This window comes from Stegastes partitus, unplaced genomic scaffold (assembly GCF_000690725.1).
Source record: "Stegastes partitus isolate 25-593 unplaced genomic scaffold, Stegastes_partitus-1.0.2 Scaffold1193, whole genome shotgun sequence".
Lineage (NCBI taxonomy): Eukaryota > Metazoa > Chordata > Actinopteri > Pomacentridae > Stegastes > Stegastes partitus.
The window spans coordinates 73,748-101,497 of record NW_007578924.1 but is presented as its reverse complement, the minus strand read 5'-3'; the positions used below and the strand labels follow the sequence as shown (position 1 = coordinate 101,497).

The following is a 27,750-nucleotide window of genomic DNA, read 5'->3' as shown; positions in this document are numbered from 1 at the left end:
CCACCCCACCACCACCACCACCACCTCCACCGCCAACCCAGGGAAAGTTGATGTGACTTGTTGTGAAGGTCTGGGGGCATGAGAGAGAGGCTGACTTTATACACTGCTCCTCTGACTCACATACTGTACCCACAGGCCCCCCCCCTAGACCACAGAGCCTCTCTTTAGATTTGTGTTTCTTGCCCCTTGTTCTCTTTTGGGAGGATTCCTTTGGTCCATTCCCACAGCCTCCATGCGAGGGTCTAGTTAGGAACAAGACTACGTACAGCTGAACCTCCCACCCTGTGAACTTTGACAGCGGGAGACTTTATGGCACTTTGACTGATCTGCTGTGGAAATTCTCCCCATCATCATGAATGCACGAAAAGCTATCTGTGCCGCACTCTTCTATCTGAACATTTCTAAGATAAATCAAACCTTTCCGTGTTTAATCGACTTATATTTCACCACATCAGTTGCACTAAGCTCAGCTATCCAATTAACACATGCGGTGAAAGAGGGCATAAGATCCCTCATGTGAACAGGCTGGAAATCTTCCAGAGAAGCTGAATAGTTGGCACTGAAAAGTAAGACTTTTTAACAGCTTTCATAAATTTTCTGAAACATTTGCAGTCATACAAAAGCAACTGAGAGACCGGAGAGGAAGCACATTGTGCTGAAGTCTGCGTCGGCGGCCAAAGTTTCCTGCATGAATCATAACATCGGTTTACAAAGGAGCTGCAAAGACCTGGTACAGAATGTGTGTTTTCTTGTCCAGCAAAGTGTGGGGAAGTGTGAAAAGTCTGCTGACCTTGAATTGAACCGGGAGATCTTAGCTGCAAAGACCGGTCACATTCTCCTTCTTTCACCGCTGGTGGCCATGGATACAGTCGTCTTTGTTAGTTAGTGGCCATCAAAGACTTCAAAGACGGAGCCTGTGAACACTTGGGTTTTGCGACTGACCACTTGACCCTCGGATGCCCTGCTTGTGGAGAGCTGTAATAGGAAATGAACTAAAGATTACTCTGACCACAATCAGTCATGAGATAAAAAAAAAAAAAAAAACAGGGCTTCACACCGGAGGATATTAGTCTTTGCAGCAAGAGGAGGGAAGAATACACTGGTCACTCCGAGATAAATGCAAGGGTGGTGGTCCTTCAGATTCAATTAATACTGACTTTGGGTGGCATGGCTGCTACTTTGAAGGATTCAGGCTTCAGTTCTGTGTTTTTTTTTTCTTCTTGCCTCTGAAAAGGGCAGCAGCGACTAGGAATGAATAACAAGAGGGCTAAACAGCTCTGGTCAAAATGTCATCTTTAATGTCACCCCGGTCATTGATGCAGTGGTGTGCATGCTTTGATTAGCAGCGGATACAGATCCTACCTTGTGATGCAATCGTCACCTTTAGTGACCTTTCAACCTGCCGGGTGTAATTAGAGGGGATTGTATATTTCTTTAAGGGAGAGAGGCAAGTTTTATTACATCCATCACTGCCGCTAACATGTGCCAAAAGCAGGAAAAAGGTTTACGTTTGCTTGTGTAGTTGTAGTAAAAGTACGAGCATGTCATGGTGTATGACTAATGTGATGAAAAATAGATGTAGTGCTGGAGGAAAATGATTCTGTTTGAAGTGCTTTCTTTATAAAAAAAATAAAAAATCAAGGCCAGATTACTGGCATGATCCCTAAATACAGTTTTCCTCAAAGTCTGCCATTGTGCTCGTGCGCTGCCAAAGCAAACAGTGTGGAAAAAAGTGCACACTGTGTTGAAACACTCAATGCTCCATCTATATTTTTAATGAACTATTAATAAAACTATTAAGGTAATGAACAACAAATTGAATGCCTTCTCCTTCTCTCTGTTGTTACTTAAGCTATTAGTAATTTAAAGCATCATAAAGTTATGATGATGAGAGACATTTCATTACAAACGTAAATGCAACCTACATTTTAATACGATATAATCCAGCTGAAATCTTTACAATTGCTTTTTTTTTTTTTCTTATTCCACACTGAAATGTGTAGTATATCGCATTATAACAAGTTAAGCACATTGTCATGCCAAGTTCTTATTAATCTCCAACATTTCCTTATTTAGGATCTCCTCTTTGGACTAAGTGTCGCCTGCCGAACATTAAATTTTAGCACCAACTTCCCGCTTCCTTGAAGTAATCTGCTGCTTCTAAAGCGCGTCTCGCACATAAAGTCCTGCCATGTAGCAAGCGGCAAATTCTGTTGGCCTCGTGTTAAAGCAAGCGTTCATTCATCACCCCCCAGCCAAGTTAGTCTCCCCGTAAAAGCATGAAAACAAACTGCCAAGAGAAAATCAAGTATGAATGCGCATATCACACTTTCCACAGACAAAGGAGAACCAGGGGAATAACACCATGGATAATGTGCAACGCGCTATACAAAGATAAATTCCATTGCGAGCACCCTTGGTGTAATCAGCAGTAAATGAAACAAACATGAACTTGAACCTCTTTTTTTTTTTTTTTCAACACTGTAATTTGTTTGTGAGCTTTGAGTGAGTACGCAGCGCCATGAAAGCATATAAGTCTTTGTGCCGTTGCAGAAATAGCCGGGAATGGATGTGCGTGTTTGAGACCAACTGAGTGAACCGCAGTCAGTGTGCTTGCTGAACTGAGTGGATAAACAGAGGATTCATGTGGACATGCCCGCCACAATAATGACTTCTTCACAGAGCCCTTTTGCGAAGAAAGAAAATGGCTCTGTTTTTATTTAAACTCCCGGAATGAACATGAAGAGTTCATTTGCAAAACCAGATAACTCCATCTTCACAAACCTCCAGAAAAACCCACTTTTCCATCGTCTACCTAAGACAACATAAAGCAAACTTAAGTTATCTCTGTTTTTGTCATTTCTAATGAGTCAAATCTGCTCAACTTCAGTTGATATTATCTGAAGCAAACAACAAAAAAAATTGTTTTCAGAAAAATCTACAAAAAAATGGAGTTATCTGTTTTTGCAAATGAACTCTTCACATCCTCCCCGGAGATCAACATTTGGGGCCGACTCCACTGTAAAGCTCCTCATCCCTGCTTTCCTGTCTTTGTAGATTCGACCACTCAGCGGTGACATTCATCATCATCTACCACCAACTCACAATGTGTTTGGAGAATGATGAAGCGATCAGAGGTTTTAATGGACACACATAACCCCTCCCCAGGTTGTTGTTGGTAACAGCCAGTGGTGGAATGAAATCAGATGTTGCTCATGTGATAACCTTTCAGGTTATCATATCCCCCAAAAGGCCATACTGTTCTCTATGCGCTGAGGCGTTGCACATTTTTTCCTGTACATAATCTACTTTGTGCAGCTGTCATAACTAATTATACAGAGCTCTTCACAGCTTACAGCGCAATTACTGTGTGAACGCGCCGAAAACATTTGAAGAAGTGCATGAAGAGAAAGACGGGGACGACGGAGGCTTGGAGCCAAACTTTGCGAGGGCACCAGCAGGGGAGGAGCCAGACAGTGGGGTGTCTGCTTGATTAGTTTGTTCTTTAAACTACTTCCAACTGTCGCTTCTTTTAGGGGAGAAAATGGGGGAACAGTTAATTATTATTAGAGCCCAGAAGACATTTTTATGTGACGCAAAAAAACAAGACAGCGTGAGATGCAATGTTAAGTGAAGAATTGTGGCCACATAGTTGGCGATTGCAACGTTTGTGCCGGTCAGACTGTGCTGCAACAAGCAACCAAGATAAACATGAATGCACATAAACATCAGAGCAGCTTTAGAAATGTTCTTAATGGTCGCATCCACTGAGCAGCAGAAGAACTTTTGGTCACCGCTCTCACACACTTAAACTGACTCCCTCTGCAAGTAAATGCATGAGAACAATTCATCAGAACAATCTGAGGCACAGGATAGCGCTTTAAAGTGACCCAAGCAAAGGTATTTCTGCAGCCAGTAAAGCGAAGCTCATGTTTTATATGTCAGTGAATGTGAGTTCAGAAAAGAAGTATTTTAAGGAACGTCCTGTTGTTGTTGGCTTAAAACATATAAAAACATTAAAAAACTGTAATTATTAGAAGAACATGCAGTGATTGCTACGTAGTTATGTTCACGTAGGCCTAAACTTGCCAAATCTGGGGTCAAATCTGGGGTTTGGTTTTCCCCTGTCATTCATTTTACTAAAGTAGCCATGCAATAGATTATGGGTAATTCTGTTCAACAGTGTCTGCTGAATTGTAGATTTATGTGCATGAAGGAGGTAGGCCTCAAGCACTTACTGGTTTTACAGCGGGGTAAACCTAAGGAAAATGCATCAAAGTCTGCACGTCCATACTGATAAAGTGGGACTGGACTCCTCGCTGCATTGGGATCAACCGACACGACTCTGCGTGAAGCTAAAGGGATAGTTCTGAGAATGGGTCTGGTTAAAAGGCTCAGTAAGTCACTGGCTTTGGCCCAAACACTGTTCCATTTGCATTCCTGAAGGGCAAGCTGTCCAATATTATCTCTGCTCACTCCAACAGAGGCCCCCGAAGCCACAAAGGACTTGCTGTGTCGGCTTCTTCCCACATCACTTTTGCCAGAGAGGAGAGGCCGGCCTCAGAAGTGCCTAATTACGCCACAGCAAAAGGATGCACCTGCACACACAGGTGTTTGTGTCCTTAGCCTGCAAGGAGTCTCTCTTTTATTCTGAAAGAAACTTCTCAGGTCCTGCCAGTTGCTGACATTTATCATGTGCCATATCGGACAGAATCACATTTTTTCCTCAAATCCCAAAGAGGGACATTTCTGTGGAGGTGCATCAGAAATATTAATTCCTTTCATTCCTTCACCTGGAAATTTAAGGACATCTAGAGTAACTTGATGCAAACAAGCAGGCACTTGTAAGTACACAGGCTGAATTAAAGATCCACTCCTCCTCCCTCGACAGATGTATCAGGTGTCATGACTGAACCTGTGCTGCCATAAGACAGCCATGTCAAGACATCTGCAGGTGTGATATAGAAAAAAGTATGGAAGGAATGCGTGTGTGGGAGATCCAGGTTGAGCTGCTGCAGCGGGAGGAGACGGTCTCTGCAGTGTAACATTTCTGTGTGGAGGATTAGGGTTGTTTGAGGGGAGATAAGACATTGCGGGATCAGTGCGCTGTTAAATGTATCTGCCGGAGCCAGCAGAGGAGCAACAGCGATGTGGAGGCTCTGCCAACATTCCTGGAGATCAACACCAAGCTAAAAGCTCCTACCTCCCTCCAGCCCGCTGCCAAAACTCAAAGAAAACCTGACAAGGGGAGCTCACTTTAGCTCCCTCCAACCACTAAACCATCCAGAAATCAAGTGCTTTTGTGTGGCTTTGTTTTAAAATTCATCAGAGCGGGAATTAATGACATCAGAGAAGAAAATGTGATTGTGAAGCAGCTTTAGAAAAGTAATTTAAAACAGCAGTGCAGGAACGCAACTAATTTGATCAAGTAGTGTTTAAATCTCAGGCTCTTTAATATTTGCATTTTTATTTCATTTTCTTACATGAGCAAATTATCTCTCTCAACTGATCAAACATGAGCGATTTGTCTCCAATTTATACTTTAACATTCGATACCGAAGCAGTTAAGGACTTTTACCAGCAAAGTAAAGCATTTATGTACCACATGATCCGCAGTAATTAATAGTCTCAGAACATCACGTCCTCCCTGCTAAGAAATACAATCTGACCATTTGAAGGCTCCCTGCAATCAGATACAGTGTCGACTTGACGACCATGAGAGGATGTCATGGGAGAAACTCTTGATTTCTTCCTGATATCAGTAAGTGGCTGTAAATAATCAATAATGCTCTGACTGCATGCCAGTGTGACTAAGGAGGAGGATTTGTGAAATTACGAGGACATCTTGTGGTCAGAATTGGAAATCCTAATGAAAACTGTCTGTTTCTTGATCTCCTGTCTCACACAAATGCATGTTTGAGTGAACAGAGCTTGTGTTGAGATGAGAGGGAACCTATAAGAGGCTTCCAGCTGCACAGACACATTAAAGCACCAGAGAGCTGTATGTGCAGCCTCTGACTAGAGGGCATGATGTCTGCATTAGATGACAAGGTCCTCTCCACACCTGAGCCAGGACGCAATCCAGCGCCCTGCTGTCGTCACTCGGCCACTAATTTAAAATGCGCCGGCTCCCATTCAGCAGCTCACAGACTCTGCTGTCCTCGGGCTACGAGGAATCCTTGTCTAATCTACTATCATAGTAGCTCTTTGAGAAATGTGAAACAGTAATGTGATTGTGTCACGGTAAGGTTCTCTGGCCCTGTAATCTCCCCGTTGCTGCTGTGTTACATGATGTGTTTGATCTCCAGCTCGCCACTGCTGAGGGGAGGTAAAATATTAAAGGTCAAGAAAAGCCAGAGACACGGCACCGCGGGGCAGGAGGGAGGTGGACGGTGAGGACGACGGTATTGGAAGGATGAAGTGGACAAACACCGAACACAAAACGCAGCTGAAACAACACACTTCAGGTGAAAGAGTCAGGATTCACACCCAGGTACAGAGCGGAAATTTAAATACAATCTTTATTGGGGTCTTAGACATCTCCCAAATGTATAATCCAATGAACAGCAACACAGGCATTTACAATTCAAGGACAAGTAAATTCACTTTTACAATAACAAATCGAAGGTGTTGTGCCTCTTGCGGGTACGTTTCACCAGCTGTTGCCTTTTAAATCTGAACGACAGACATCAAGTACTGAATTCAACAATATTTCTATATCACGTTTAAATCAAATGCTCTGACAGTCATGAAACTAAGTCATGATGGTTTTTTTTTTGTTTTGTTCATTCACAGTCTGATGTGCTTTGCCATGTTTTCTGGATCCTTTTTTTTTTTTTCTCCACGATGGCCAGCAAAAAACTACAGCTTGTGTAGGAAATGAACACCATATTAATACTAATACTTCACCGAACATTTGAAGACTCAAATACTTTGTTTGAATTTGAAAAAAAAAAGTCACCAGAGTAAATCAGTTTACTCAACTAATACTGACCAGATTGCCCAACATAAAGACATTTACGATACTGTGACAGAGTTCAGACAGCTATAATCATGGGAAAAGACACGCTGCTTTCCGCAAGTATTGGAAAAGATTTTTTTTTTTCTTATTTAAAATCGTCACTGTGAAATTTGATTTAGCTTACAATGCTGTTAGAAAGACCTGATCCTGTTAAATAGTTTTATTATACAGCATTTGACTGAATAATGGTTTACACATTTAAAGTGAGGTTGCATTTCTCTTTGTAAACATCTGGTCAGAACTCTTGGTTTTGAAAAGAATACAGAGAAAATAGAATTGCTTCATTTTTAAACATCTTACTGAAAGCCTTCCATCTTTGTTTATAATAGAGTTAACAGTGAAGGTGGTGGGTCCTTTTTTTTTTTTTTTTTAGAGATAAACTAACAATTAAAGAGTTCTGTAATAACACAAGTTCTACCTGAAATATCTTGAAATCATAAGAAACAGAAAGAAAACATAAAAGTCAAGTGCTGTTCAGGTGGACTGAAAGAATTCCCCGCTCCGGTCAGTAAGGCAGGCTTCTGGCACACCTGAACAGTCCCTGTAATGCAGCACACTCTCCAGGCATAGATATGGTGTGTTTTGTTTTTTTTTGTTGTTTTGTTTTTTTTGCGTGCTTCATCCTCACGACTCCACAGGGGAACGACAAAGCACGACACAAGCAGCTACAGTAAAAGTTACATCACTATCAAAATGCTGTCGGTGTGAAGGTTTTGGTGCTAAGTTCTCGGTACTTGCTACTGTGTTGTTCAGTGTTTCGTCACTAGACTATGCAGTGATCTGGTGGTCTCGTCTAAAATAGTGGGAAAAGAAAACAAAAAACCCATAAAAATTCACTTTAACAACTCCCAAAAGCCCAATTGTGCTTTTTCTTTAAATTCACTTGAGCAGGAATCTGTTTATTTTCCAGCATAGACCTGCCTCTTACTGTTTCTTTTCTAGTTGTAAAATTTAAGTTACATCTTCAACAGTAAGGAACGTAAATAAAAACCCATAAGCACTTCTTTCATTCTTTTGTTTGTCTTTATAACATTATAATATGATAATATTCACCTTCTGTCCAGCTCTAATGAGGCTGCCTTAGAAAATAATTTATATAATTCTTGTTCATGAGACCTGATTAACACAGATCATAAATATTCAGCCTATAAATTCATGACTAATTCATCAATACTATCAAAAAAAAGAGAATATATTTTAGAAGGTCTCCTTTTTGAAACCTAGTTGTTTTGACTAATTCATCAAAATTACCAAAAAAAAAAGAAAGAATAGGCCCTCGCTATGACAATGCTGAAAGTAAAATCAAGGAAACTCCGTTATTTCGCTGTAATTTGTGCTTTCAGTTGCATACAAAAGGAGCAACAACTACATGTTTTTCACCAGAAAATGGATTCTAGGTTGCAGTTTGACCATCACCTCTAATTTTGAAAAATAAATAAATAAATAAAAAATCCCAAAAAACATGAAGATCCCAACCTTTCAGTCACAGACGCAGCTTTGAGAGATTGGCGAGAGCTCGAGCTGAAATTATTCCTGTCAGGCCAATGAGAGCTACAGCAGGCAGGGAGGGCTGGCCGTGCCCCCTAAGTATAATTATGCCACCGCACAGGTTCATTATCCTTTTGTCTTCTCTTTTACCTCCAGAGAATAAGCTCCACAGCACGACACAAACTCAAATTTCCAGCCCTGCCGAAGGCCTGTGACGAGCCTGCATCGATTTAAAGTTGGAGCAACAAAGGCTTTGTGGTGTTTGATGGTTGTTTTGAGAGCTTCCTGAATGCCACATGCGCTCATTAGCTGCAATTAGTTTGGATTCTCCTTATAAATGTTTTTGATGCTCCACCATCTGGACTTAAGGGCATCTAACGCGCCGCGTCCCGCATTATCTTTGGGGACGTCGGCGGTGTGTTTTCTCCCTTTCAATTATCTGGGTTTACTTGTGGATCTCCACGACCATGAAAATCATTCTGAATACTGACTGTTACGAGCAGGGCAGAAGCAAGAAGCGATTCGTGCTTTCGCGAGTCAAGTGTTTCCTTTGGATTCTGCAAACAAATATAATCGTCATGTTACATAAATCAACTTTCAAATCTGTTCTCTGCACAAGTCAAGGAAAGGAAGGCAGATTAAGACTTTTTGGTACAAATTAAGAAACAAACTGAACCTAAAGTAATATATAAAGTAAAACCCTTACAAAAAAAATGTTGAGCTGACAGTATGAAGTAAGAATCAACTCACAAATGTTCCGTTTCTGTAAATGTTCTGAGCCTCTACGATGCACTTAAACTGCTGTAAACATGAAAAACAACTCTCAGTGCTACAATCACTCAAGAAGGAAGTGAGTTGAAAGAATTTGTCTTCCCTCCACTCTGGTAGCCCCGTCTCTGGTCTCTCCGATGACCCATCACATACTTTGTGAAGAGCAATCTGAGAAGTTGAATGAACCGGAGCTGTGGCGTGGCCTCAGGGGAGCGTCGGGCCTCCCCGCTGCTCATCCGTCTGACTGGCCTCGAAGCACCAAGTCTCACAAAGTGCAGCTCCCAAAAGCCTCTTCTTCATGATTGCCTTCAAGACATTTATATATTGAATCATAGCTGCTTGTTGGTAAGCCAGTATATAAATTGGAAAATAAACGCGGGTTAAGGTTTTCACATTTTAAATAAGCTTTCATGCAGTTTAGCTCCACAATGTCCGTGAAGAGTGCGATGCCTGTTGAACTCCCCTGCAACTAATGAGCACATCTGAGGTATAGATTCAGACTGATTACTATTGGATATGTAAGCTACTTCCACAAAATAGTTTCTAAAATGTTAAATCTATCATATCAAAGGTTATACAACAAAGATAACAATTACCTCATTACAAAAAATATAGACTAGTAACATTTAGGATCAACTATCCATTCAATTCTAAAATATAGTTTAACTGAGACAGCGTAGAGTTGCACAGTGACAGGATGTTTGTCTCCCAGTAAGAAAACAGCGATAAGCTTCACTGTCTTCTGTTTTTTTCTCTTTTGATTTTGGTATAATTACAGAACAAACAATAACATTGGGGGGAGGGGGGATCCAAATATTGTAAACATTGTACCAGTACAAAAGCACATGTCGCAAGACGTGGTCAGAAAACACCAATACAGGCAGCAATGACAGCTTTTACTCCTCTTCCATTGACTTCTCAATCTCCTTCAGCCTGCGGACAAACTCCTGAGCCTCCCTGTCTCCAATGCGAGCGTCCAGCATCCTCATGATTGGCTTCTCTGGAGGGGAAAGCAAACAGATGAGAACAGTTTGGACACCTGACACAAATATGTCGAGATTAAATGGCTTTTCATGTTGCATTGGAAAAGTAATTGGAAACCCGGGCCTACACCCTCAGGTCTTCCAAGAAACCAATATTATGTTTGTGTGGAAAAAACAAGCAAACCATGATACAGCCTGGAGCTATACGTACCACTGGGTTTACTGCGAGACAGGTGCAGAATGACAGGCTGGACGCTCTTCCCAGCCGGTGTAGCATTTGGTCTCCCTGGCCAGCAGAAGTCGCTGAGAGGAGCGACGGCTTCGCCGGCGAAGTCGTTGGTGGACAGCCAGTCATAGTCCATCACAGTGAAGGTCAAACAGGCAAACCTGTGTCTGTACTGTTCAGGACTGACATGGCTGGAAGACAGCGGAACCAAACACGTCAGGGGCAGGATGTGTGCATATCAACAGTTAGATGAAGACAGAAAGAGCACTCACAAATAAAAGAGCTCATCGAATACTGGGTGCAGTGTCTTAAGTTTCACTTGTGTGCGTTGACTCTTGGCCATAGGAAAGAGGTGATGAGGACAGAGCTCCACGATGACGAATGGGTCACTCAGGCCTAAAGAAGACCAAATAATACTTTTAAAAACTTTAACAAAAACACAACCATTACTTAATTCAGACTTTTAAAAACTTGGTTTTACCGTTAGCATCCAGTGCAATGATATCAGCGGCGTGTAGAATTTCCACCGTCAGTCTCTGCTCTGGAGCATCATAATAGCATTTCACACTGATGCGACCATAACGGGTGTGTTTGAGTGTTTTCTGCAACATTAAATACATGTTTAAATATAGTATAAGCAGAAAAATGTTCACCCCATGATAAAACATTTTTTTTATCAGTCTGCTGATTAAAAATATGCAGCATGCATCCACCTTCGTGTCGCTCTACTTGATTGCATCATGTTTTTTAGGAGTTTAGAAGAAAGGCAGATTTTCAATCAGCAGTCTAACAACAGAAGACAGAGTGCTGTGCAGTCCAATCAATACCTCCCTGTCCACTTTAAGGGGCTAAAATGAGATTGTCTGTCTGGTAAGTTGAAAAGCACCTGGTGGGAAATCTTCTCCAGATAGTACTGTTCAATCAGCTCAAAGGAGGAACATTTATTCAGCCTGAGCTCCTCATCCAAGACCTAAAGCAGCGTCAAAATGGCCAGAAACGAAAAGAGATAAATGGTACGGTGGATAAGAGGACAGAGGTCTGACCTTGCACTTATTCATCAAGAGACTCGGCTGACAGATTGCCTCCTACCTTGTAGTCTCCGCTCTTCATGTCTTCCATGGAAAGACCCTCTCCCTTAGCATGGAAGAAGTGCAACAGCGTCTAAAGCATCCAAACGGACCAAAAAAAAAAAAAAACCCTCATCACATTCATCCTTCGTGTATTGATTGATTCATATTGCAGCATAGCAGAGACACTCGTTTACTCAAACAGCGTGAAACCACTGGAGGGCAAACATGATTTAAACTCAGCCCAATCGTGTGGTATGCCATGACTTCTCAAGAAACTCTGCCAGCTGGTTAGATTGACATTAGAATATACAGCACTTCCCACATTGTCATTCATAAGGGAACTCACTTTGGCACTGAACACCTTCATGAATATCAGATATATGCTAACGACTGCACCTCAGTGAGCATACACAGATAATTCAAGAATGATGGCGACAATAGTGTTGATTATCGTTACGGAGTAGACACTCGTCTTTGTAGGCACGTTACTCTTCTTAGTGGGCACACGGTCCAGCTAAGACATAATAACAGAATATTGTGTGATGCAGTAATTACTGACCTCTACTGTGTACTGGAAGCGGTTGTAAAACTCCACCTGAACGCCTCTGTTTTCTGTGACTGCGTCCAGGATCATTCGAAGGAGCAGCTCCCACATACTCTGGAGAACTCTACCAAGCACAATGAGACACCCACATGTTTGTGTTTACCGGCTCCTCCAATTACACCCCTGCACCCTCAACTCAGCCTCATGTATGTTTGCACAGATAATAGCTTGATAATGAGCACTTGTACATAGTGTAAGCGCTAAGAGGTATCATTATTGGAAAGCTTACATTTATACACGCTCATAGAATCTTATTCGCTGAGCTGCCACTCATTTGACCTGGTGCTTGTGAATTGGCACAATCTTATTTAAAGAAGAGGTGGGTATTGCTATGCAACTTGGTTAGTTAGAGTCAAGTAAAAATCAATGGTGGCTTCGCCGGCAATCCTCCAGGGTTTGAAAGTCGAAGGTATGCTGATGATGCAGCGTTTTCCGTGCGTGAAAAACATTTGTAACAAGCTGCACTGGTGGTCTTTGCAATGGTGAACACTAAATTATATTCAACTATACAGCGTCGTTTCAGCAGGTATTGTATGTGCACCGGATTTACATGTATGTGCTCGGGAACCTTCTTATTTTCTCTGTGTTTTGAGTTTATACTCTTGATTTACGTCAGTGTTCTTGTTTGTGACATGATTGAATGATTTCTTTCTGATTGTGTCGCATTAGCTGCTAAGATTCACCACATCGGAAATAATTGCGACTCAGAGCACTAATAACCGCTTAACATTCACACCCCATTTAAAAAAAAAAAAGAATAGAGTGAATCCTCAGAAGCATTTCGTTTGGTGGATTCTTACAATGACAACAGTGTGCGCTCATTCAAGGAATATGTGCTCCTGTAGACAACAGAAAGGGTGAGAAGCTACCATTTGCAATTCACGCACTCCTATCACAGAGAAAGGAACAATTGCTACTGTGGCATCGGTTCCTTAAAATGGCGTACACAGTCATGAGGTTTTGTGTTTTCAAACAATGCAAGCTGTTTGAAAGCGCATCTGATTCAGAACGGGCTGATGCTGCTAAAAATGGAGCAGCATCATTTTCACTTGACTTGACGCAAGTAAAAAAAAAAAAAACATTTAGTCACATCTAGGAGAAGAAATTACCTGCTCAGATTTTCCTTTACAAGGTTTTCAGTGAGGATGACCATAGTGTCTTGTAGGTACTTCATGAGAGGGGACACGGCCTGGAACAATGTCGCACGTTACACACCATGACTGAAACACCACTGACAGAGGAATAAGAATAGTGCAATAGCCGGCTGCTGCCACATACGTCGTCGTTGTTGATGGAGTCTGGCGACAGGCTGATGTGCTGGATGTACCTCCGCAGCTCAGGCAACATCTGCACAGAGGTATTCACTCACAGATGTGCATGCAGGTTCATACATACACACAGTATACTGTACACGTGCACATATACGGAATGAATTTACAGATACAGAAAGTATCACAGTAAGTGCGTGAGAAAAGGAAGGTTGTATTTTCCCAGTTAAAAGCACACAAAAGCACAAAATGCACTCCTGTACTGCATCAGTGGAATAAGAAGAAGACGAAAATGAAAGAAATCTCCAAATTGGACGGGAACCTTACGTAAATATCAAAGATAGTGTGTTGTAGTGGAGTATAAATCATTTTTATACTATGTATAGATGTCAGTAGCAGAAAAAAAACCTCTTGGAGAAAATAGTCTTAATGATGGACATGCTGCAAGGTTTTGACATGACAGTCACAAACTGCATCCATGTGAATCTGTCAGGTTCACAGACGTGGCTCACCTTGTCAGTGAGCACTGTGATGAGGTGTTTGGCTTCTCTCTGCAGGTCCAGGTCCATGTTGAACAGCTGTCCGTTGAGGGCCTTGTAAACCTGCTCCTTCCCCTCCGCCCCGCAGGACTCCTCCATGGCCCGCTCCACACCTTGCCAGTCCAGGTCGCGAGGCAGGTGACCCAGGAAAACACGCACATGCTCGGCGTTGTTCAGGGCGATGCAGAGCTAGCAGAAAGCGAGAGGGAGCGAAAGAGGAGAAACAGAGGGTGGAGGTGGAGAAAAAAAGAAGGAAAAGAAGCAGGGCTACAGAGAAGCGGAGGGACGGGGTGTAAATGATGGACGACGACTTTTGTTTTTGTGTGTACAAATATGTGCCCTCCTGCTGGGCGCTGTGCTGACAGGGAGAACACTTGCTGACTTTTGTTGACGTCACCGTGTGCTCCTCCGGTTCTGTCCTGCTACAGGCGTTACCTGCACTGTGAAGCTCTTGTGGTCTCGGCCCAGCTGGTTCCTCTCAATCTTGCGTGTTATCATTTCCGAGTAGCACACGGCCTCGCTGCAGAAATTCTGTGGTAAATAAAAATCAGCCTTGTTATTACAGCACAAGGTTCCTCTTTCAGAAATTGATCGTGGATGTGTGTAGATGTGTGTTCTTTAGAGTCCTCTCTGCACCGGGCGTGCAGTGTGAGTATGTGAGTGTGGCAACACTAGAAGTGGCACTCACGTCTGTCAAACGAGTGACAAAGATGAAGGCCCCCGCAGAGTCTGGCCAGGCCAGCTGGAGCCAGATCTCGCGTACCTGGCTGAAGCAAGCCGTCACTTCCACGGCTGATGAGCTGTGTTTAGCTTGCTGCAGAGGCTCAAGCTGCTCACAAAACAAAATGCATTCTTAAGATTTTGCAATGGGGAAAAAAATAATAAAAATCAACATTCATAAAGATCTATAGATCATTCCAGCTCAAATCATCGCATTTTTAGAACAATTTATGATTTGCTTAAAGTTCTCATGTTTAGCGTCCTGGTTCTTCTGTTTTGTTAAACAGTATTTTTAAAACTGAAATGAATTAACTTGGGTTAAATCACTGCTATCTATCTGTGTATAAACTGCAATGCACAGGAAGGGAGCTTGTTTGCAAAAGTTAAAGAAAAAAAACCTTTAAAATAAAAAAAATAAAATTAAATCTTTAAAACAACGCTTGATATATCAATCAAAGATTTCACAAATACAAATTAAAAACACATAGTTCATGTTAATTATTATTGTTGTATATAATATATGTTATATTGATTTAAAAAAAAAAAAAGAAAGGTGAGCTTTTACAGGATTGAATTTCCCTTCTGGGATGAATAAAGTATTTTTCATTTCATTTCATTTCATTTCATTTCATAAATCAGAGCTGAAGAAGCCCCCCTAGTGATTTGAGATAGTATAACCCATTAATATTTTATTTCACACTTCTACTTGGGATCTTTAAGGTGTTCACAAACAATTACCTAATAACCCGTGATAATAAAGATATAATAAAGATAAATAAAGCACAACAGCTAAACAACTAACTTCTCATGTTTATGAACAGTTCCTGGATGCTGGATTACACAGGACAAGACAGCTGCCGTCATCTTCAGAATATGTAAACACATTTGTAGGAATAGTTTCAACTTTCTTGTGAATTTGTATAAAAAGTTCATAAAGGCCTTGTGTGGAAACGTTGTAACACATATCATTTATTAACAGCTTAACTATTTTTAGTAACAGGTACTAAATGCAAAATTAACGCTAATGAATCCTTTTCAACACACTGTATCATTGTTTTAAACAAATATATTTCTGCACTGTTAATTCTCAAGAAACAAACAAAAAACGAACAACTTTAAAAGTGTTTTGTGGTATTATAAAGAATTTTGTACATGTTTATTTGTGATAATGTATATCTTATGATAAACAATCACATTGAATTAACAATAATACTGCTTAAAAAATACTGCTGAGAACATTATAAAGTGCTGAAGTGAGTAATAAAGATTCAGAAAACATTTATATGCTGGTATCACACGCTAAATAGGTGAGTTTAGAGTATACTGGTGGTTAAAAGTTCTTCTACAGCATTACTGATGCATCAACTAACAACCAGAAAGCATTCCAGCTCACTGCTGTTTGCCATCAAAGACCAGCTTACATCACTTTCACTTTGTTGTTTACATCTTTTCATCGTCAGGAGCATCTCACCTTGTCCGTTTCCACCGCTTTACGGATCCTGTCGCAGGATCTGTCATGAACGATCTGCAGCCACTTATGAATCGAGGACTTGAACCAGTTATGAAAGCCCGTCAAGGCCAGCATCTTAGCATCCCTGTTAGAGAAGAACATGCATATATTTTTTTAATTAATTCAAAACTGAAGAAGAGCTAATGACGAATCAGAGGCTTTCGTGCTGCCATCAGCGTTAACCAACTTGAGGGGAAGAAACTCTCGGAAGCCTTTGAGGATTTTCAAGGACATGAAGAGCTCGAAGATGGTTTCTCCCATCGTCTGAGTCAGTCTGGAGCTCTCCTGCTCCAGAGTCCCGCACACCCGCTCCATCGCCACATTCACATCATCAGCTGCCTGTCGCATCAAAGAAAATGTTCACGAGCAAGGTCAGTGACAACAATACGATAGGACTCACAAAGGGTTCATGAGATGTGTTTACTCATCCTTTTAAATGGCATACCTGCTTTTCCAGCTGCCTGTATGATATGCTGAAGAAATCGACTTTCACTGCACTGTGGGAACAAAGCATAGCATGACATCAGTCCAGCAACTAAACAAACAGGTTAACCTGTCTGTTCCAGGTAGCACAGCATTTTCAAAACCTTGATTTACCAGGAAGTCCCAATAAGACTGATCTAGCCAAAGCAGCAGTGTTAAGAAAAACAACTGGGTCATTCCATCTCAACCATTAAAAGTTTTAAACAATTCTTATTCAACCATCTCTGATTTGCTTAAAATTCCGAAACTTTAAATGTGCATGTTTTTAAAGATATCTGTGAAATCTTAGCTTGATACGTAAAATACTGTTTGAAATATCATTTAACAATAACTTGCACTTCGACCAAAGTTCGGCTTGTTTTTTTTCAGATGTTGAAATATGTCCTAATGACAATATCTCAAGAACTATTACAGATAAAAGCCTGAAATTTTCACAGTTATATCTCAGCATACCATCGATTCAGATCCTTCAATATTGGCAAGCACAAGCAAATTGAAGCCGTTGTGAAAAGTGCAACTTTTGAGCATCTACTAGCAAAAAAAGTTGATAATCCAGAAGTCAACTAGTGATATTTTGTGAACCATATGTAGTTGCATGTCACAATCATACAAAATAAAACATACAGAATACTTTTTTAATATGAAAGACAGTTTTATTTAACTTTTAGAACTGATTTAGCAAATATCACAAGGCGTACCACAAATATTGCTCGATAGCCTAGTCCAAGAAAGAACAGAGTTTTGAAGATTCAAAATGGTACAGCGACTATTTGATCGACTCGTCAAACACTGATGAGAAATAACAGTGAATATTTCAGGCTTAAATCTTTAATAGTTGCTAAGATACCGTTGGTAACAGCTTCAAATTGCAAAATGCAAAAAACAACAAAAAAATTGTGCTGAAAATTGATCGGAAGGCAATTTAAAAAAAAAATAAAATAAAATATCCCAGTAAACACTTAAAGTAATGATAAATTCTTATGATGGTTATTAATAAATTAATCTCAAATTCCACAGATGCCATTCTAATTATCCATAGTTTATGATAAAAAAGATTTAATCAACTCAGACATAGTTAAGCAGAAGGAGCCTAAAGTTTGAGATGGAACTGCATGCCTCTCCTGACACATTTTTTCTGAAGCTCTTAACTTCATAAATAGATACAAAGACGTCTAATTTTAGATCCTACTGCAGATGGTTCACTGTCCAAGGTGCATACAAGAAAAAGCAGTTTCATCCCAGATCTGTCAAAACCCTTGAAGCACAGTATTTTTTCTTTTCTTTTTTGTCCCCTGAGAACTGACATTCATATTGCTATTCACCTGTAGAAGAGTTTGTTGTAGATGTTCTGTGCTCTCTGGACGTCTGCGCACACAGCATCGATCACCTGAACCAGCTTCTTCAGCTGCTCCTCCAGAGTCTGCGGCACAAAAAACACAACAGACAACATCCTGATTTACTCTTAAGGCACACAATGCCGTCATTAGGGCCTCTATTAACAACAATAAACCTACCCCGTCTTCTGGTTTATATTGCGCAATTAAGCTCTCATACCACTCAGCCGTTCCTTTCTGTCGACATAAAAGGAGAAGAAATGGGTTTGAATGAAGGTTCCATGTTGAGTATTCAAGATTGTTTACATTCTCTACGACACAATGTGTGCATCCTTAAAGCTTAGAGCTTTGAACACATTCACGACATTAAAGGCTTCATTTACAAAGCGCTCTTCGTGGACATCTCTTTTCTTGGTACTTTGCTGCTTTAACAGCAACAATAGCATCAACAGCTAAACAGTCACTGCACATAAATCTGTTTTCATGCATGTCCTTGTAGGCATCCAGATTTGTTGCAATGTAAAAAAAAAAAACAAGAACAAAACTCTATTCAAACAGGTTTCTTTTTATCTTTTTATTGCACTTTTATTGTTACCTTGACAGCAGTGGTGATGTCCAAATGCAGCTCATTGCGAAGAGGACATACAGTCTTAAATGCCCGCATGTTTTGCATGTAGCCAATCCCCCTGGCATACACAGAGATGGGAAAAAATAAAAGTCAGCTACAACAATCGACTGCTGTCAGGTCGTCATTCAGTGACACAGTGTTCTAAGAACTCAGTGACGATCGCAGGAAAACCATTTCGGTTTAATTGTATGCAGGATTCTGCATTATGTGAGCAGCGAGCAGCGATACAACTTTAACTGGGCGGTGAGTCACTCCATGTGTGTGTTTCTGAGACGTGTAGAGAAGATGTTCCTTGAGGTGCTCATCACTGTATGGAGCACGAATTCTTATTAGAGACGTTTCTATCAAAAAGCAGTCTCCCCAAATCAAATGCAGCAACATGAACCTCAATAGATGACTGATTTTACATGCTGGGATTTATGTCAATATAAACTCTAACCTCCTAGAATTTCTGGGTAAATTCTTACTTAAATTTCAGATTTAACAAAAATGTGGATTTCCATTAGATTCACAGTGCATACACATGGTCTCCACAGGATGGATGCTTCTGCTTTTGTTGGCTGAAAGTTTCACATGTAAAAAGAAATCTGTATTTTACTTTACAGCAAATCATTCACACATTCATTCTCTGAAAGGAGGGGGTAATCCTTTCAGATTTTCATGCCTGTATGTCCCTCTCACCAGTGTGTATGAAAGGGTTTTGAAATGGAATAATATGCCAATATGTTGGCACAGATAGCTGCTGTGTTTCAGCTAGTGAGGAGAAAAAAAATGCTTCTTATTTCCTTTGACATGAGTAATGAGAAATGATCAAGATATTTGTGTGTGAGCAGGGATCCCAACACTGCCTCCTCCTCCTCCACAGAGTGTGACTGACTGGCCGTAGTCTCTCTGCGTCTGTTGGGGTGAAATGTTGAATGTGTTCCTGGTATGGGAGCACGGGCGAGTGCGTGATGTGATGGTGGTGTGACTTTACCTCAGCATGAGCTCGTAGCGTGTAATGGCAGCAGCGCTGGTGCAGGGGAAAACCTGACGCATGTTCTTCATCAGGCACAGGCAGTGCTCTGTGTACAGCCTGAAGCTGTCTGACAGCTGCCTCTCCTGGACACAGGAAGGGCCCTCAGTTATAGCTTCCAGTACACTGGCTGTGAGACATTTTTGGCTGGACCAAAAATCTTGATGAATGTCAGTGAAGAGCTGAGCTAATGAGGTGACTGTCATCTAGACGATGAAAGGTTATTTCCTACAGGGAGGCCGATGGTGGAGAACCTACCAGGTCTCCGCGCACAGCGGGAGGGTCCCACTCTGCATCGATGGTCCTCAGGAGGCGCAGCAGCAGGGAGTAGCACACCCTCTGGGTCCGGTGGTGGCTGCTGTAGCACTGCCAGCGGCTGCGTTAAGACATAAAACACACACCTTCCACCTGATGCTACAGCTTACATATTTGATTTCATCGATTTTATTCCACCATAATAATACTCACATAATAGCCTGCTGGAGAGGTGAGAGATCAGTTTGCACAGCATGGTGAGTTAGAACAGTCCACGCTGGAGGAGAAACCTGTCCGTTCCAGTTATACGGCTCTCTCTGCGGTTACATGGAAGACCGTTACAATCACCACTTGAGCAATATCAGAAGAATGTGTGTGAACCCTTTGAAAAGCTTTGATGTTGAAGTGTCCACGGGCAAGACGCTAAAATTGAACTTGCTCCCGATGGTGGGCGCCTTGCATGGCAGCTCTGTCGCCATCTGTGTGACTACGTGAGCGAATGTGTGGATGAGAAACACAATCTGTGAGTACCACTAAGGTAGAAAAGTGCTATATAGATACGGACCATTTACCATGTAATTACACCTTTAAAATCTTTAAATTAGCTGCGCAGATCAGGTTGTTTACATATTGAGCCTGGACTCAAGAGAAAAACTAATTTTCAAATTAGAGTTCATCTACATAAACTATTACAGCTAATCTGCAGCTACTGTAACTGCTGCCTGGTGCAACAGAAGAGTGAATTACAAAGCAGTGCTGGTCAGCCTTCTATTTTATTTTATATATAGAGATAACCTTTTTTTTTTTGCTATGATTGTTTTCACACTGGAATAACTCAGCTCCAGCTATCATACAAATACAAATTAAATGCTCCCGCAGCCAGAGCTAATCCAAACACAGCTTTAGTCTGCAGCTTGACTGGGTGGTTGATACGTTCTCATCTGACCAAATCCTCATTGGTCGGACAATTGCCAGTTTTACTTTTCTTTAATCCATTACTGTTGGTGGCAGAAGGAGCTTTTCCAGCGTACATTTTTTGAATATTGTGTACTGGATTTCTAATCTGACTACAAAACCAAATAATCATAGCGCATTTGAGAATATCCCATCTTTAGCCTACTTGTAGATTTATTGTACACCACATGAAACTGGTCTTGAGGTCAAATGATGTTGTCACAGAAAGTATCGGCTTTAACAAAATGCTGCATCATAAATCTTTTCTATGTGCATCTATCATCAGTATAGTTTATTATTCAGGTTGTTATGCCCCTAAATAACTCTCAATGATTGTATGTTTCAGCGCATGTATTGAAAATATGTAAACACAAAGTTAAAGCGGCCTGCCTGGATGTACATTTAATGCTAATTTCCATCACTGGAACATCCAGCCTAATAGAGAACACCAGAAGTCCTTAGTGTGGCTTCATTTGGTTAAAACAGATGGCCATAAAGTCGAGTGCAAACAAACCAATGGCCTGTGTGGCTCCAGTGTCTGCCAGCAGCAGCTACACCCAAAATAAACTGGATGTGAAGCCTCCTCTCTAATCAGAACGGAAAGATGGCCTCATACTGGGAATTGTTGAATCAAACAGCTAGGTTAAAGAGATTTAATATTCTGCAGATGCTTGTTTTTATGTTTGTTTAGGCTAATACAGTCTGCAGGGAGAGTGTACTTTGTGCACTGCGGCCAATTTAGTTAATGTAGAGATAATGTGCAGATTTTTATTATTTTGCCCTGCGACCAATCAACTGGTTGTAGTGCGTGTGATTTTCTTTGGCTCTCTACAGTCCTAAATTCTAATTATTTCAAATACCAATTAGTGTTGATTTGTCTCAATCAACAAGTTAAGCAAGTAACTAATCACCGACGGTCATTTTTAAGAGCAGCTAAATACAACAGTACAACAGAGTAAAAGCATAAAGTAATTAAATGGCAAAAGAACAAACAGTATGCAATTAAAAGGCCGTCAAAAATGAAAACTAGCCTTATCATGTAATTCGTTAGGAATAAAACTCACCTTCACATGAGTGTGCTCATACTCCACAATCTGACTCAGCAGTTTCTTGTGAATAGAGACGTTTGTGTCCTTCTTAGACAAAGTTGTGTCTCTCTGTAGGTCAAACCAACATTAGAGGTTGTAATTTTAAATGATACACAATTAAGAAGTATACACCAGATTGTTGTCGTGCTGTAAATACCTGGCTGGTGAAGAGCTTCAGAAGCAGGTGACATTCTCCCTGAACTTTAGACGCACTCGATCGAGGCTCCAGCTTAAACCAGGTGTCGTAGCCGACAACAGGGATCTCCTGCAAGGAGGAAACCAGCCCGATAAGTAACGCTGACACACTTTCAGAGGAAAGTCCTTCATATTCTGTCATTCATTAGAGTTTCTGCTTGTGTTTGATTTCTCACGGCGGCTCGGCACGGCTGACTGGAGAGACTCCCCCCACTTTGAACACTTTGAACACTCACATTCAAAGAGATGTTGATGCAGCCGAGGAAGTCGTCTGCGTTCTCCTCGGAGCCTGATGAAGCAGATCCATTGGAGCGCACTGACTTTGCTATCTGCTTGAAATACCTGAGAAGAAAAAGCAGCATGCGAGGAATCCTCCCGTTTAGCCGCAAGGTTTTCACTTCTAAGGCCGCTTTTTATCCTCAGTGACTCACAATCAGAGCGACGGCAGGATGAGTTTCATTTCCTAATGAACGCTGGCTATTAGTCGTCTTTTGATGAAATGAAAATTGCACATTTTTCACTGCAGGATTGTGATCCTTTTGTCGCTCGGTTGTGATTGACATTTTCTGGTGTTCACTAGACATGACTCGTGTTTATTAGTCTCTCGGTGACCTCTGTGAACTCCCTGTGTTTTCTGTGTGCACAGCTTTATTGGCACCGTGCTTTCCTGCATGTCAGAATTTCAAAGGACAAATACCACATGATCCTGTAAAATTAACAGGCAGGGTGGTGTGAGATTGTTCAACAACTACAGAAGAACTAGACCTCTTTATTCATCAACTGCAACTTGAATAAACATGGAAATGACCCTTTAATTGACATGTTAAACGACTCATCTCTTTGCTGCAACAGTGCCAACAGACTTAGATGCAGCATTTATGCCCACAACATTTTTAAAAAGCAGGAATTTTGATTTCTTAAATCCTCAGAGGTTCACATAATTACATTGGTAAACCATAATGGCACAGCATACAGTGATTTCTGGTACCTGCCCATTCCACGAAGACCGCTGACTTCATTTAGCTTTTTGCAGGCCTCTGCAACAGACACGTCATCATCATGGTCCCTGTGGAATAAAAAGGATAAATCAAAGTTATAACAACCACTCATTTCCTGCGAGAACAGGTTTTATTACCTCTCAATCAGCCATAAGCAAAACTGAAATGTGAAGGACATCTTCAATCGGGATCAAGAAATGTTATCGAATCCGCTCTTTACAGGTTTCACTCTAAGGCTGAAAAACTTTCTGCAACGGCCGAATAATTGGAACATTTTGTAATTTAGAGCATCTACTTCAAAGGGCAATTTTATCTGTACAATGATGCTATTCACAGTGAAGGACATAATGGATAAAGCAGTGAAATTATTATTAATGTCCCACTCCATGTACAGCAGGAGACCGTTTTTGTTTGCTTGAAAAACTGCTATTTTGAAAGAAAAAAAGAGAGGGAGCATCTTAAGAGTTTGAAATATTAGTGATTGATTTAAAATGTGTTGCCATATGACCAAATGATAACAATAAGGGAAGACAGAGGACCATACGTTTTGCTGGATGAGTCGTTCATGAGCATTTTCTACACTGAATAGATGTTTTAGGTTCAAATAAAAACTATTCACAGGCTATGCGGCAAGCAAAAATTCCAAACATTTGCTGGATTTTGCTATCAAATTTAAATAATTTTCAGATTTTTTGGGGTCTTGAATTAAAACATTGTTGGACTTTACACTGTCGGTTGGAAAAACCAGTGTTTATATGTATTTTGAAATGGATCTAATCTAATACACTGGAAATTGTGTTTATGAGGTTTGTAATCTGATCTTACCATATGTCCAGATGCAGGAGGTCATTGTGAACATCATCTATTTCACTAAAAAAAAAGAAAAACAAGCAAAAAAAAAGGATTAAAAACATGAAATAAACGGCCTTTTCTATGAGTGACATTGATATAAACCAGCTCAGTCCTTCAGCGCTCCTTTCAACAAAATGAATCTCCCTGTTCACATAACTAACAGCTTTGGGTGATGAGTCAATGACACATCACCCCGTACAGCACTCAGAAAACAAAGATTTTCTCGTACTTACAACACAAACTGCTCGTCCCACACCGGGTTGAGAGTCTCCGGTTTGACCTCGGTCACCTGGATGCACCTGGCGGGCAACACCTCCTTGGTGCTGGAGCGTTTCTCCAGCTTCTCCCTCCTCTTCCTGAAGCTGAACTTTCTCTCCTTCTTCTCCTCCGTTTCCCGAGGACTCTGGCCCACCAGGATTCCCAGCATGCAGTAGGGGTCGCTATACCCTGGAGGGAATGATGCACTTTGTCAGCTTGGGCAGCTTGATGCAGGAATAATAAAGGATGTCTCACATTTCATAGATCACGAGACTGATCTGAGAGATGCAGTTCATTTTTTAACGTCTGAGTTGCGTTTTGACCGAATTTGAGATATTTTATAGATGCATTCTGTTCATTACAGCAGCATTTATCATTAGCCTGCTGGTTTGTTACCATATTTCCTTTAAAACATCCTCACGTGTCTTCTAAAAATGTTACGTTAAAATGAACTTTTTCACGTTTTTTTAGGTTTTAGTGTCAAAGGACATCAACTGCAGCTCCTCATGCTGAAAACTGATACTGCAAAAAGGTAACAGCAGCAGTTTGTGAGCAGACTGGAAAGAATTGTCATGCTTTGTATCACCTCTGCTGGTCGAACCTGCAGAGGCCTCACACAATCCGAACAAGCCTAATGAGCTGGAGTGGCGAACACCGCACAATGCTCGCGGACTTGAGGTGAATCAGTTCGGCATTACGAAAGCTTTTCAGACCACGGAGCTATTATTTTCCACTAGAAAAGGGCTTATCTAATGCTTAAAATGTCTCACCATTTGCATCCTTGGCCATCAGATTCTTTGCTTTCATGACAGAAACTCTCAAGGAGAAACTGGCTCGCTGTGGAGAAGGAAGTGCGTTTAGTATGAAACCGAAAATGCATGAAAAAATTGAGCACATTCCTGTAAATCTTCTTAATCCCTCATAGTGTCTATATAATTTCTAAGTAGCCTATGCAAATAAAATACACATACAACATGGCCTGTATAGTTTCACAGTTTCCAGATTCCCTAAAAACACCATTTTCCTTGATTTGACCTACACTGGTAGATCCAAAATACATCTCAATGGAGACTGGTAAAGTTTGATCCCAAACAGCCTCCGAGTACAAAAATGTGTAGCACCTGTACAAAAGTATAACAGTTTTACAATGTTTTCATTTGTTTGTGTCAGTCACTTTATGAAAAGTCACCAAGTTTCAGGCTAAAAGACTGACATTTAGGATATTTTTACTGCTGTCAAAATGAGTCAAATTTGACCCAAAACAGTATGAAAGAATTAAACCTGATTCTATAGTGATTCCATTCAAGTAAACATGCACCTGCACTGCAGAGTAAACGTGTAAAGAATCGATTTCTGTATATACTGAATGTGTAAGTCACCATGTAGATAAACCACTGTTCCAAGAGCGCTCAGAGTTTTAACAGGGATATTGGAATGTCAATGGTGGTCAAGAAAAAGGCATAAAATCATGCATAATGAAGCTATGGGGTGTTTCAGTTCTTACATCTCACAACTTTGACAAAAAAACATCTTCAATAGCACCGGTGCATTCTAACACTGGCTCTCAAGGCCATGTTCTCACCTTATTTTATCCTTTCAGACTCTGAACATGAGAAAATATCCATTTGGTGCATTTGTGTAACAGTGAGTGCATTTCTTGAAAGCAAATCTGCACAAGCAGCGCCACACAATGTCATAATCTTTAGTTTATTTCTCAGAGGCAATATTCATATCAGTCAACATGTCAGCGCCATAAGAATGACAAGTTGTTGTGTTCCTGTTTCCAAACACTGTCAAAAATCATTTGTCATGTAGTGGCACACAGTGTTGTGTAAGTATTTTCCAAACATGGCAAAGTTTTTTGTTGACAGCGATTGAAAAATGCACAAAGCTGTACTTTGTCTGTATGGCGTATATCAGTATCAACAGCACAATGTCACACATGACTGCGTGTAGCAGACTGATTGCAAGAGACGTGACACTTTTTTTTTTTTTTGCCTTTACTTTTTGTACTGCAATTTGTCGACAGACCGTGTCATCGTGATACGAGGCTGTGTTACAGCACTGCGCAGCACAAAGGCAAAAATACATCACAGCAGTCGCCTGCAGAGGCTGGATAAGACATTTCAAAAGCTTCCCTCCACGCTGCATTGGAAGGGAAGATATTTGTTGTGATGTGGATGAGAGTGTGCGGTCCAACAGACGGGCACATCAGGAGGTGAATAAAGGCTTTAATTCACCATAAAGCGCTGCATGTACAGTTCTGACAGAGGGGCGTTTCTTTGGTTTACACTTGTGCTGATAAACAGTTTTTTTCTGTACCACAATGTTATGCAAGAATAAATTGTGACAACCCATTTTGCACGTTATTACTTCTGCAATGAACTAATGCCTAGATGTTTAAGATGATATAACACTACTCAGCAGAGAGCTGGTGTTTTCATCAACATGACACGAGCATAAAGGAAACAGCCTGAACACATCAAAACGATTTGTTCAGTAGAATGGAAAATAGGTTTCATAAAATGCACAAGTGACAAGACGATGTGGAGTTTGATCAAGCAGTTTTTCAGAATGTCAGTTCTGACCTGAGCAATGCACCAGTGTGACTGAGAGAAAAAAAAACTGCAAAACACCTCCTGTGGCTACACCACTGAGGATTTAGTGATGTTTCTAAATCTGTACTTTGAGACCTCCGAGGGGCTTGTTGCTATTGTGCGCTGTCCGCAATCAGTGCATTTGTTGGGTTTCTCTTGATAATAGAACGCTGTAAAGTCCTGACCTTACTCTGTGAGGTGCCCTGAGATGACTTATGTTGTGAACTGACGCTATACAAAGAAAACTGAACTGAAGAGATCAAGACTGAAAGGACGATGCCACAAGTGTGCATGTTGTAGGACATTTACAATAGATTTCTGCTAACCAATTATGGACACAGTGCTGTCTATCACTCCAGGTGCAACTGGTTTTCACCTACATCTGTATTACAGACATTTTTGCAAGGAGATTCTGCATCAAACGTCTCACCTTGGACTCTTGAACTTTTTGGAGAATGATGTCATGTTCCTCCTCGCCCATGTCAAACACCTTGAGGAGATGGTCAATCAAAAAAAAAATTATTTTATGCAACAGTTACACATAATAAACTTGCTTCATTGTTCAACACTAACAGCCAAATAGATTCTGAGTTTACTTCTCAAAGCTGACATCCACTAACAAACCACTAAAATTAGCTTTAAAAATTCTCTCACAGTCCCTGCCAGTTCCTGACCTGACTGGGAACACAAGCTACACACCTTGAAAAAAAAAAAAAAGACACCCACTCCAGAAAAACGAAGAGGCTACAGTCCTTAATGTGACATCATCTGAATCAATGTAATATCACAGCTGAATATCAGTACACAGCGTGACTGGGCTTTGATGTTTAATCAGTTTTGAGCCAAGAGCATCTGCTCAGATTCTTACAGCCTGCTCACAACAAATAACGCTC

At 40.9% G+C, this 27,750-nt stretch overlaps 1 protein-coding gene across 1 annotated transcript in view; it reads right to left on the bottom strand.

Moving 5' to 3' along the window:
* Positions 1 to 10,176: 10,176 nt before the first annotated feature.
* The window catches only part of baiap3 (BAI1 associated protein 3), a 30,093-nt gene continuing 12,519 nt past the window's right edge, over positions 10,177 to 27,750 (bottom strand). The window contains exons 5-33 of the mRNA XM_008297132.1: positions 27,288 to 27,347; positions 25,031 to 25,097; positions 24,236 to 24,449; positions 23,976 to 24,020; positions 23,141 to 23,218; positions 22,389 to 22,494; positions 22,115 to 22,222; positions 21,934 to 22,026; positions 20,129 to 20,232; positions 19,919 to 20,036; positions 19,622 to 19,746; positions 18,613 to 18,703; positions 18,198 to 18,254; positions 18,006 to 18,103; positions 16,646 to 16,697; positions 16,388 to 16,539; positions 16,162 to 16,285; positions 14,659 to 14,799; positions 14,406 to 14,501; positions 13,944 to 14,159; positions 13,442 to 13,510; positions 13,273 to 13,352; positions 12,119 to 12,227; positions 11,579 to 11,650; positions 11,376 to 11,459; positions 10,971 to 11,091; positions 10,762 to 10,885; positions 10,475 to 10,680; positions 10,177 to 10,280 (exon numbers count right to left, since the gene is read on the bottom strand). Coding sequence (XP_008295354.1) covers positions 10,177 to 10,280; positions 10,475 to 10,680; positions 10,762 to 10,885; positions 10,971 to 11,091; positions 11,376 to 11,459; positions 11,579 to 11,650; positions 12,119 to 12,227; positions 13,273 to 13,352; positions 13,442 to 13,510; positions 13,944 to 14,159; positions 14,406 to 14,501; positions 14,659 to 14,799; positions 16,162 to 16,285; positions 16,388 to 16,539; positions 16,646 to 16,697; positions 18,006 to 18,103; positions 18,198 to 18,254; positions 18,613 to 18,703; positions 19,622 to 19,746; positions 19,919 to 20,036; positions 20,129 to 20,232; positions 21,934 to 22,026; positions 22,115 to 22,222; positions 22,389 to 22,494; positions 23,141 to 23,218; positions 23,976 to 24,020; positions 24,236 to 24,449; positions 25,031 to 25,097; positions 27,288 to 27,347 — 3,114 coding nt within the window. The remainder of the gene's footprint in view (positions 10,281 to 10,474; positions 10,681 to 10,761; positions 10,886 to 10,970; positions 11,092 to 11,375; positions 11,460 to 11,578; positions 11,651 to 12,118; positions 12,228 to 13,272; positions 13,353 to 13,441; positions 13,511 to 13,943; positions 14,160 to 14,405; positions 14,502 to 14,658; positions 14,800 to 16,161; positions 16,286 to 16,387; positions 16,540 to 16,645; positions 16,698 to 18,005; positions 18,104 to 18,197; positions 18,255 to 18,612; positions 18,704 to 19,621; positions 19,747 to 19,918; positions 20,037 to 20,128; positions 20,233 to 21,933; positions 22,027 to 22,114; positions 22,223 to 22,388; positions 22,495 to 23,140; positions 23,219 to 23,975; positions 24,021 to 24,235; positions 24,450 to 25,030; positions 25,098 to 27,287; positions 27,348 to 27,750) is intronic.